Consider the following 12698-nt stretch of genomic DNA (forward strand, 5'->3'; position numbering starts at 1 on the left):
AGTTCCAACTAGCAGCATGTGCCTTTAGGAAAAGGGGCCTCACCACCGCTTGGTAATCTTGGGAAAGGCACCAAAAAGTGTGTGGACCCAATAACAAGAAGCCATTTATGTGTGATCAATGAAGTACGTGACTATGCAACAGTGACAAACAGATAGCGTTGCCCAATTGAAAGCTGGAAAGAACTCCTGTACTTTTAATAGTCATTCAGACAGCCCTGTTCGTCTGGATCAGTATGCAGCAGGAATTTCTATCACCTCCGAGACTGAGATAAAGAAGTTGGCAGCACAAGCTTTCATAGTCTTAAGTCTACTTCATGAGATGCATAGTGAAGTGACTAGGAACAGGCCTTTGTTTGAGTGTATAGGTGACCAGTTGAAAAACTTGTTACAGGTGAGCATCTGTCCTAACCTTCAGTTGATACAGCCTAGAAATTGCACAGGCTTTTTGGGCATCATAGCCCATAGTTCATTCATGTATAACATTTAGTCTACTAAAAATCCTGTTATTCACATGTGCTGTTGTTGATCCAGATGTCATCATGTGATATTTGTGCATTTCATTTTTCTGCCTAAGTGTAGTATTTTGCATTTATTCATTTTGTTATTTTGGTCGAGCACACTAATCAGTATTTTAAATTAATCCTTCTAGGATATGAGCTATCTCAATTTGATAAGAATAGCCTCAGTTTTGTTACCCTATTTATTTGATTTACACCATTTTCCCAAAGGATACTTTGAAGTTATATAAAAAGATGTGGAACAACAGTGGGCCCAGGACAGCACCCAGTGCCATCCTACTAGTAACTTATCTCCAGAAGGAAAATCAACCATTGATGAATACACTTTTGAGTTTGTTCCATCAACCAGTTAAAAATCCAGCTAGCAACAGCACTGTATTAACCCATTTTTCTTTAAGAATGTCACAGAAGACTGTCAAGAGCTTTGCTGAAATCAAGAATTCACTGCTCCTATATCATTCCCCAAACTATGAAACTTGTCACCTTAAGAAATAAAAGACATTTAGTCTGGCATAATTTGCTTTTGAGAAATATTTGGTGGCTTTTAGTTATTAGAGCATTCTTTTCTGAGTGTCCACAGAATGTTTACTGGTGCATTTTATATTTTTTTTCCAGATACAATATTGACATCAAGCTGACTGGTTGCTTCAGTACTTTCAATAACCATTTTTGAAGAAGGGTACAATAATTGTTTGAGAAACCCATGCTTATTGTTGTAATCAGTTTTCTTTTGACTACTCCACCTCACACATACATATCACATCACACAGCCTTCTGTGCCACCTTTCTGATTATCAGCAAAGTGGGAAAAGCTCACTCACAGCTCCTGAAATCTTCCCTGGGTCACAGAGGAAATTCTGTTTCAGGAAGTATAGCTGTTGAAAACCAACTAGATGGGAAGGGGTCTGTAATAGATTTTCCCCGCTAGAGTATTTTTCCTTATGGCCTTCCATCATGTTCCACTATTTCATTTAGAGCAGCAAACCTCCAGAGTAATTCTCATTTCTTCCTTTCCTAGGCTAATAAACTACTGCCAGCAGAAAGGTCAATTCCTGCCTAACTGAGCTGTTTTAAATACAATCTGCTGCTTTATGAGCCTTTTTTATTTAATGTCGTCAGATTAGGGAGAGAATCTCAGGAACAGGACATAAGTTAATTCTGATACTTCATATTATTACAAGTACCTGAGTATTAAACTGCAGCAAATCCCACATTCAGAGAAAATTGCTGGGCAATCAGCATATTAGTAAACATACTTTATTTTGCCCCATATAAATCAGGATCTTATAGTTTTATGCTTCAAAGAGACATGTTCCATCATCTGGGGGAAAGTGATTTCCACATAAATGTCAACCTTTCCTGTAAAGCAGCCACCAACAGGGCACCTTAAAATCAGAAACTCAAACAGAACAAACCATTATGTTAAAAGCACAGCCTATTCATGAAATTATAACTCAGATTTATTTACTTAAATTTGATTTTTTCCTTATATATGGAGCTAAAAATACTCAACTATAAGGAATGTCTTCAGTTTTCTCAGTTTGAAAAACAAACAAAATCCAATAAGAACAGAAGAAACATTAGTAAAAGGAAAGCATTTTTCTTATCTCCTCCAGCATCACACAGACATTAAGTACTCATTGCCAGAAAAACAAAGACGGGCATAGAATTACAAAGATTTGATACAGAAGATCAGTTTATCTCAAGATATCTGAGATGGGGAAACTGGAATGTTTTTCCTATTGTACCAGAGACTTAGTACCATATTTGTGCCCACTGAATGCAACTGGATGAAATTTGATGTGGACTGGTAATTGAGGACTCACTCACCTTTCCTTGTCAAAAGACTAACAAATGACCATTAAGAGGTTTATGATGAATTAAATACATTGCATTATATACTACTAAGATAACACCACATCTGAAATGAATTTTGTGGTCAAACACAAGGAACAGTATACGCTTCATATAAATACTGATTTTCTTTTTACTACAAAAATACCAATAATCAAGTTCTACCACAAGGTGGCATGACTGTGTTGTCAGAAAACTCATGTAGACACAGCATATAGAAAACAGAGAAAAACAACAGACAAGTATCTCTTATCCAAAATGCCTGGGACCAGAAGTGTTTTGGATTTTGGAATACTGTATATGTATTTGCATATAAATACATACTAGATCTTGAGAGAAGGGACCCAAGTCCAAACACAAAATTCATTTAGGTTTTATATAAACTATATACAGTAGCAAGAAGTAATTTCATACAATATTTTTAACAATTTTATACCTGAAATAAACTGTATGTACAACTAGCTTGGGGACCCGGCGGTGCCCGGGTCATTTGAGAACAGTATTATTTGTCTTTCAATGTTATGTATTCTGTTTGGAGTGGGTGATCTACAATTCTCAGAATCGTGGCTCAATCCTCCCCAAACCCTGCCAGTATGAAAAGTTGGCAATTTTGGGCCTTTGTACCAAGTGTGGTCCAGATATGTCATTGAGTGGTCATCATCTGGCTGCAGTACTCTCTGGATGGGGGTGAACGACTACAACTCCCAGAGTTCCGGGGCAAGTGTCTTGAAACATCTGTCAGTATTCACAGCAGGCAATGTTCAGTCAGTGTGCCAAGTTTGGTCCAGATCCGTCATTGGCTGGGTTCAGTGGTGTTTGGATGCAGGTGAACTACAACTCCAAAAATAAAGGCCCCTTCCTCCAACACCAGCAGTATGTTCAGTTGGTCATGAGGCTTCTCTGTGCGAAGTGTGGTCCCAGTCCATTGTCGGTGGGGGTCACCGTTTCTCTGGATGCAGGTGAACTATAACTCCCTTTTCCCCAAACTGGTCCAATATGTTCTATTGGTTATGGGGACTCTGTGTGCCAAGTTTGGTCCTGGTCCATCCTTGGTGGGGTTCAAAGTGCTCATTCATTGCAGGTGAACTATAAATCCCAGTACCTACAACTCCCAAATGTCCAGGCCAATTCCCCTCCAAACCCATCAGTATTCAAATCATGGCAAGTTTGGTCCTGACCCAACATTGTTTGGGTTCATAGTGTGTTCTGGGTGTAGGTGAACTACAACTCCTCTAAATTCACCAGTAGGAGTCACAGTGCTCTGATTTGATGCAGGGTGAACTGCAACTTCCACCATGTGGTGTCAATCCTCCAAACTCCTCCAGTAAGTTTAGTTGCAGATCAGTTCTGCTGTGTTTGTTATGCAGATAGATTTGAAAGGAAAGGGCAGTAGGCGGGGTTATGGAAATTCCACAGCAATTGAGAACTCTGGGATGCCTGCCTGTGGTGCAAGGGCAGTAGGTGGGGTCATGCAAATTTCACAGCAATGGAGAACCCTGGGATGCTTACCTGTGGTGGAAGAAAAAGCAAAATCTAGGATAAAATGGTCTCCAAATGAAAGCATTCCTTGGGTGGCGGGCCGTAGTGTTTGGGGAGGACATTGGCAGGGGTTGGGCTACATGTTCATGGAGCTCGCTGTAACCGCAATGTCAGTGCAAAGGAGTGACTTGCTGGCTTCACCGCACTGGGAACTATAGCCTGTTTGTGGAGGCTGGAGGCTGTCTGTGTGAGCAGACACCCGTGCCATACACACATACAAGTTTTCACTTTTATTATGGATTTAGATTTAGATTAAATTAGATTAGATTTAGATTAGATTTAGATTAGATGAACCATCAGAACGCAAAGGTGTCACTATCTCAGCCACTTATGGAGTATTTTTCAGATTCCAGAATTCTGGATGAGGGATGTTCAACCTGTATTTAGCGTAATTTCAGTAAATATTCTATTGATAAATCAGGAATTTTATTCTTGCAAATATAATTTATATCAATTTATTCAAAGATGTTCAAAAGGGGGAAACTGTAGTTGGTTTGGCAGTCAATTATAAACTCTGTAGGAGCTGAGATACAGCACATTTACAGAATGGTCTACTGGGAGATAACAAAATGGAAAGAACAGATTGGCTGAAATGCATGTTGAAAAAGCACCCATAGAAAATGCTTTCCCTCTACTGTCTAAAAACAAATGTATGATGCAACAAAAGTGAAAATGGATAATTTTACAAACTTTATTGTTAAATAGCACTACAAATATGGAAGCATTTATAGACTTTGTTGGAATTTTTAAAAAAACAATGAACATTTTGATTGCAAGCAAATTTTGAAAAGGCTGCCCATAATCCAGTAAATTAATATTTATAAAACATCTGGCATCACAACACACATCCACATTCCAGGGATATGTTTTGGTTTGATATTAGCTTAGAAATCATGATCTTAATTAAGAGAGTTAGCGAAAAGTCAGTGACATTTTTGTAATGGGAACAGAAAGTTTCCAACAGGTTGTTACAGGTTGTTACAAAGACATCAATAAAGAGACATTTTAGTACAAAATATTTCTAGTGGGAACAACATTTTCTATTACAGCAATAAATGGCTATTTATAGATCGATCACCTTCACTTAAGAAAGTAAATATGCCATTTTATTGGATACATTCAAAATTACCAACCTAAAGACACCAGTTTAAGCTTCAGATGAATTGAACTTGTGATAAGATAAAAAGTACCAAAGATGTAAGACAGGTAATTCCTGTGTTAGAGGAGAACACATGAATGCTAGCATCTCTATCTTGTACGATTAACACAGATTTTGGTTTCTGGCCATTTGGGGCTCGTCTTTATAATCTATCACATTATACATTTCACAATAATTTTCAGAGGGTTCAGCTTAACCCATTTCACTTGTATTATATAAAGAAAACAGAAATACTATATACATATCTGGCTTACTGGCAACACTCTAACCAAGTACAAGAAATTATTTCCACTGAAAGCCTCGTGGGCTACTAATCAATGAAGTTTTGAGATGAAGAAATGTTGAAGCCAGGTAAAATGTGAACAAATTCCTTGCAGTTAGTAAACTAAATAGGTAACTAAAAGTGATTCCCAAAGGCACTATGGACCCTAGATAACAATAATTTAACTTGTGTTGTGACAAACAGGAGGCTGTGATCATTCTGGGTCAGTTACAGATTAGCAGAATGAAGAAGACAGAAGCATCCTGGAACTAGCTACACCAAGTTATTATAAATACTTTTTATAAGCCTAAATCCAATTATTAGCCCCAACTAGAACATTCCATTGAATTCTATCAGTTGGGTCTAATAGCTAAGTTTAGGCCAAATATTCCACTTTGTATACAAAATAAAACTTTGGGAAAATAATCTCCATGAAGAGAACTACTCCCTATTGGCAGGTGCAAGGCTTGCTAATACATGATAAATAACATGCTGTCCCTCTACAGTTATAGTCTTCAAAAGTTAACTGGTTTTGTAAAATGACACAATAAAATCCTTATGACACGTATGTCCTCTGTATGCAGAATAGAGAGGTACTAACTGATGGCAACGTTAGAGCATATGTAAATGGCATACCTTGATTTAAAATAATATAACCTGCAAGTCTTAAAACACTTCCGTTCCATATTATATTTTTATATTATTTTATACTATTAAAAATTTTCAAGGTGTAAGTATTCAGATTCAGCACAGAAAGCTAGTAAACAAGGAACAGAGGCAAAATATAGATAGATGCTTCTGAGAAAGGTTGTGCCCTGCCATGGCCCTGATGCTTCTTCGCAAGTGATTACATGTTTTATACTACACTTCTGCAAGCCAGAGTCCTTTCACGTAAGAAGTCAAATTGCAGCAACAACTATTTCTAAGGCACCAAAACAGTGTGTTTGTTTTGCAACTTATCACTATGAGGCAGTTACTGTGCTTTGTTCCAGGCCCCACAGAGAAGGAATCAAAAGAGTTGATGATGTAGCTAACTGCTCTGCTTTCCCAAAAGTTGCATAGTATGCCTGAGTTGTTTTTCAATCTGCATGGATTGTTAAACAAAATGATGTCTTTTGCAACAGAGAACAAAAATGAGCAAGACAATCTTAACACTTTATATACTTATGCGACGAATGAAGGAGGCAGGTGGTGCAGGGACTCTCCACCTAGGCAAAGGATATTGGCATCTTTGGTTCAGCTCCCCTCTGGCTTTGCTTCAGGCTTCTTTGGCGGCTGGAGCTTGAACATGCTGAAATAGTTCACCACTTGCTGCGGCACTTCTGCTAAGACACTCTGAGCCAGAGCTTCCTTGGGAGCCTTATTTTTAAAAAAGATAGAAACCAAAATATGAACACAGACCGTCTAGAACTCCCTTCTTTCTGGGGAATCCAGAATGGCCCCCTCTCTGCTATCCTTCTGGCAGCAGGCTAAAAACCTTTTTATTCAGGGAGGATTTCAAAGAAGGAATTTTTTTAAGATCAACTCGGGGGGGGGGGGGGTGTATGTGTGTAGTGGTAATTGATTTTCACGGTTATTGACAGTATTAAACAGTTTAAACCAGACATGGGCAAACTTTGGCCCTCCAGGTGTTTTGAGCTTCAACTCCCACAATTTCTAACAGCCTGTTAGGAATTATGGGAGTTGAAGTCCAAAACACCTGGAGAGTCGAAGTTAACCTATGACTGGTTTAAACTGTTTATCTCTAATACTGCTAATATTTAATTCTATTCTATTGTTTGTATTTTTTAGGCTTTACATTATATTTGTTGGTTTTACTGTAAGCAGCTTTGAGTCTTTTTTTAGAAAGAAAAAATGAGACATCCAATAATAATGAGTACAACTAAATTGCTTCAGATGAAACTGTTGTCAAAAGTTCTATTATGTCAGTGTCACTAAATCTCACATTAGAACTGCCATTCTGATTCATTCAGACTTAAAAAGAAAGATGGCTGAATACGCAACTCAAATTACGTGTAACAGCAGAAATACTTACATTCTGAAACTGCCGAAATGGCACAAACTGGACAATGTCTCTGATAGCAGCCTCCCCTGACAGTGATCTCAAGGCTCCACTGTCACTGTCAAGGAACTCCATGGCGCTGAAATCAGCCCCTCCAACACCAACAATGATAATGGACATGGGAAGTTTGGCAGCATTAACAATGGCAGATCGGGTCTCATCTAGGTCTGTTATCACACCATCAGTGATAATGAGGAGCACAAAATAACTCTATTGAACAAATGCACAAGAACAAGAGGAGAAATGTACACTCAGATTATAACTGGAGATGGCCCAACATGAAGAAGAAAAAGGTGTCTTTTCTTTTGAATCACATACTCATCAAGAGAACCATAAAACCAAAACCAATTCTTTGAGGATAGACATGTTGAAACATGATTTGTTGCTTGCTTTCAAAACTACCCTGGAATTGAAGTTGCCATGGTAAGACAACTTAATAAAGTGAAAAATTAAGGTTGTGTCTATATAAATCTAAAAACTTTAAATGGCTTGAGTAGCCAGACACAACTTGTGCTTGCTATCAATCTCCACGCTGAAAAGTGCAGGGGGCAGGACCTTCAAGATTTAAAGGTCCCTGAGCTCTTTAAGACCCAGCTAAGCAGCAATAGCCCACAAGAATCCAGTTCAGGGATGGGAGAAAATAATTATAGGAATGTCCACATCTCAAGTCCCCCTCTTCCAAAAAATAATGCTTACAAATCTTGACATTTTTACTCCCAAAAATTCTTTGCATATTCACAATCTGATCTTTAATGTTTGGAGGTACTTGGATGAGATGCATCCAACAAATGTTCCTTTTTATTCATTTTAGTAATCAATTTACAAAATGCTGTAAAACATTATTGTGATCGGCTCCAAGCAAAAGTAACGAGAGTTCTTAAAATGAAGTATGTAAGCAGGAAAGAGAAGATGTGCTGCACATGCTAATACCGTATACCAGAGCTTTCCAAACTGTATGCCGTGACACACTAGTATGGCACCTGTTTTTTGCAGGTGCATTGCATGAAAAATGTTTCCCTTCTTCCCGGTCACGACAAAAACAGGCTGCCTGGTGGAAGCTCTAGGACGAAGAGGGGGAGGTGGCAGAGGCACTAGTAGGAGCAGCAGCGGCAGCCACTTGGCAGCACCAATCTCGAGGCTCCGGCATAGAATCATAAAGTGAGAAGAGACCTTGTGGGCCATCAAGGCCAACCCCCTGTCAAGAAGCAGGAAAATCGCATTAAAAGGACCCCCAACAGATGGCCACTCAGCCTTAGCTTAAAAGCTCAGGCATCCTCCTCTCTATTGTCCTCAGCTCTCCACCTCAATGGCAGCAACCCCAGACAAAGGGGGGGGGGGAGTGAGAGCCGAGCCCCTTGGATGGCTAAATGGAGAATTAGGCTTATAGATCAGCTGAAGGGAGAGCTGAGCCCTTCCCCTGGCCAAAGGGAAGAAGGGAATACTAGGTTCCTTGGAAGCTAAGCCCTTCCCCCACTGGCTGTGCAGAGTTGGAAGAGACCCCCAAAGGGCGCCCCACAGACAGCCAACCAACATCAGCTCAAAACCCTCCAAAAAAGCAGATTTCACTGGACTCTCAGTTGATACTTTACTAAGGTTTGAAGAGAGTCCCAAAGGTCATCCACAGTTGAAGCACCCCTAAATGACAATCCAGCCACTGTTCAAAAACCTTCAGAGAGGTTTAATCACTATAAAAGTGGAGTGCTGGTGTACTGTTATGACTTTTTATTATTTTCACAATTTGTTGATTGAAGTGCAGTAATTACTACAAAAATTGATAAGTTTCTAATTAGGAAATTAAAATCTATTGACAACCATGTTTGTGATGAACCACATGGAGCAGCTATAGAGGAAACGACACAAGAATCAAGTGTAGTACACAAGTAGTGTACAGAGAACCTTTTCAAACCTCATTTATACAGTAAAGATTATATGAAACTTATTATAACAAAATATAATATAACAAAAATCTTATAAGGGGTTGGTTTAACTTCCAGTTTGCTAGTTAAACTGAATTACCATATTGCGAAAAGATGTATGTCTAAAAAGCATGTCATCAACATAAAAAATTTGGAAAGCTCTGCTGTGGATGTCAATTGTATATTCTTTAAAAACCTCAACATGTTTTGGTTTGTACGATGAAGGGCAAATATTAAGTTATTTTAAAAGACAGGACAATATTAACCATATCCCATAAATATACAGAAGATCACATTATTGTTTCATGTAAAACTATACACACCATTAATAGGATATGATTAATTTAATGCCATCCTGTCTTTTATAATACAGACAGTCCCCAAATTACGAATAAGATAGGTTATGTAAATTTTGAATATGTTAATACGTCTGAACTGGTACATTTTTAAAATGTAACTCCAGCCAATGTTTTTAAAGCTTTCGATAGCATTAAAAAAAAGGTAAAGGTTTTCCCCTGACGTTAAGTCCAGTCATGTCTGACTCTGGGGGTTGGTGCTCATCTCCATTTCTAAGCCGAAGAGCCGCCGTTGTCTGTAGACACCTCCAAGGTCATGTGGCCAGCATGACTGCATGGAGCGCCGTTACCTTCCCGCCGGAGCGGTACCTATTGATCAACTCTCATTGGCATGTTTTCGAACTGCTAGGTTGGCAGAAGCTGGAGCTAACAGCAGCCGCTCATGCCGCTCCCGGGGTTTAAACCTGGGACCTTTCGATCTGCAAGTTCAGCAGCTTAGTGCTTTAACACTTTGCCACCGGGGCTCCTTTGGATAGCATAGGGAAGGGTTAACAACCCTATGGTGTTTGTTTATTGTCAGAAGATTTCATCTCACTTTCTGTCCCTGTGATAATTGGATTTTGAAAAAAATTGATCTGTGAGGAAACTTCAGTGGAGACCCATTTTCCCCATGATAACTCTTTCAGGAGTGAATTTCCCTTCCGAGAGTTAGATTCTTCTCACTTCCTGGTGTCTCACTCGTTCTTAACTATGAATCATTTGTAAGTCAGATGTTTTAACTCGGGGATTGCCTGCATTTGTAAGAAATTCACATTTATGTTCTGTTTTTAAACCCCGAAGAAGGCCTTTCTCATACAAGCCAAACTGTCAGGCATTTTAAAGGAATAAACAATTCAGCATTTATTAGCATGTGGTGCTAGTCTCCTTTTTTGTTTTCAAACCTACTACCATCGTGCTAAACAATATAATTTACTTCTCACAAATGTGAAACAGAATGTGAAAGATTGTGATTGGGTTTACAGACAGCCCAGGCAAGACAGGAACAGTCTCCAGTCACTGAGGACTAGAGGTGCTAATCTCTGCTGGTAAGGCAGCTAACTCTTGTTTCATGCAACTTTCTGTCTCTTGTCTAGAGAACACGTTATGAGTAACAGTGGAGCCATATAGTAACACTGAGATACTTACTGATGCTGTCTTTTGCTGTGTAGCAGCTGCAGCAAATCTTGCCACGTGATTTATTATTGGTGAAAAATTGGTAGGCCCATACAATCTTACTTGAGGAAGACAGACCCGGTATGCATCCACAATACCTTGGATCCCTGAGAAGAATAAATATACACACCTCACTACTTTTTCATATGTTCATCTTTCTCATGGTTTTATGGACCTCTCTTTATGGAATAAGCCTTCAATATACCATTGCATTTTAAATAGGTTGTGCTTGTGAAGAAAGACTGAGACCTACAGCTAGCGTCGGGATTGTAAAGGTAACTAGACTAGTTCATCAAACATAATGGGAGTAGGCGGGAAAATATTTCAAGGAGTTTCAGAAAGTAATCTTGTTGGCAGCACACAATGAATGGCAACTATGACTATATGGTCTTTAAAGCGAAACCTGTAATATCTGCCACTGAAATATTTTCTTCCAGGATGGCAGCGATACCCGAAAACATGAGGATATGGGGAGAAGTTATTTACTGCCACCATAAAATATTTGTAGGAGAAAGCACCAAGTACCACAGGCTCATATTTCAATTACTTTTTGTATTACCAAATTTTAATGGTACAAACAAGAGCTAAGAGCACAAACAAAGAAATCACAAGAAGCGATCATAACATACTTAAATGCCTGATAAGTCTTTCGTTTATCATATTTTAATACATCAATAAATTTTACAATTATTTTACAAATTTTTCTTCCTATATTTTTAGGTTTTTGCTGTTAAACCTTCCTAAGCTAATAAGATGCAGGTTATTTTGCGATTGTTATTTCTGTACTTGATCTATACTAGCCTCTCCCATCCCCCCTCCAAATTTTGTAGTATTAATGGTGTCTGCCTAAAAAGCCACAATCAACCACTGATGAGGCTGCCACCTTTGCTATTAGTAACCTTAAAAATGCCAGGACATCCTTAAACATTTTAAACTTACCACTGCAGAATGGGTTTGATGGGTTAAAGTTTAGTGGGAACTCATGAGACACCTGTGAATACATGGAGAATATGCAATTGTTTTAATAGTTTCATCCCTAATAATCAAGCTGCTTTCTTTCATGCATTGCTTGTCCCCATTTAAAAAAAAAACCTTTGGTTTAGGTTAAACAATATTCTCAAACAGGTAAATAGTTTACCTGCCATGATGGAGGGATTTGCGCACCAAATCCAAATGCTGGGAACATTTTATCCCTGTAAAAGCAATTTAGAGAAAGTTATTACAAGCAAGCACACATTTTCACAGCCACCATAAACCAAAAATGTTAATCTATTCATATTGCCATTATTAAATGCTAAGGATAGTTTAATGAACAGTACCTTAAATTGTTTATTTTCATCTAGCAATAATGTCATATGTCAACCATAGTTTAGATTCTAATATAAGTTAACTGAGTCTACAGTCCTGTAGCAGCTTATTTGGAGCTATTCTCATTGCACTCAGTGGGTATACGTTTACAGGACTGCATGGTTCAGGAAAAGAAATGCTTTTGCTCATCTCTTTTTCCCCCACAACCCCCACAGCTATTTTTCAACCCTTCCTTCTTATACTCTGGAGTAGATGAGTAGTAAACAGTTTGAAGGGAAGATAGGACAAAAAAATTATTTCTTTCTGGAAAAGTTGCTGACTTGTATTAAGATATCAGCCTATGTATTAAAGCATTAAGAATTTCCTACTGAGTTGTGCCATTGTCATCTTATTTCAGTGGACAGACCACCACCAAAGGGCACCAGATATATTAAAATTGTACTGAAAAAAAATAAAATTGGAAATATCCAGATCCACATCTTGACTGCATTGTTGAAGCTGACATGTATTGGAATTGTTTCCAATCAGGCAATGTTAATGGTGATACCTCACAAAAACAATCAAAATGGCCA

General features: G+C 38.5%; 1 protein-coding gene across 2 annotated transcripts in view; it reads right to left on the reverse strand.

Annotated features, from left to right (window-relative positions):
- Nucleotides 1–4588: 4588 nt before the first annotated feature.
- Nucleotides 4589–12698, reverse strand: part of cpne3 (copine 3) — a 38025-nt gene continuing 29915 nt past the window's right edge. For both annotated transcript variants that reach the window (XM_008108421.3, XM_062980207.1), the window contains 5 exons: nt 11957–12011; nt 11758–11809; nt 10792–10925; nt 7368–7604; nt 4589–6691 (listed from right to left, as the gene is read on the reverse strand). In XM_008108421.3, the coding sequence (XP_008106628.2) occupies nt 6569–6691; nt 7368–7604; nt 10792–10925; nt 11758–11809; nt 11957–12011 (601 nt within the window). In that variant the 3' untranslated portion in view covers nt 4589–6568. The remainder of the gene's footprint in view (nt 6692–7367; nt 7605–10791; nt 10926–11757; nt 11810–11956; nt 12012–12698) is intronic.

The sequence above is a fragment of the Anolis carolinensis genome, chromosome 4 (genome assembly GCF_035594765.1).
Source record: "Anolis carolinensis isolate JA03-04 chromosome 4, rAnoCar3.1.pri, whole genome shotgun sequence".
Lineage (NCBI taxonomy): Eukaryota > Metazoa > Chordata > Lepidosauria > Squamata > Dactyloidae > Anolis > Anolis carolinensis.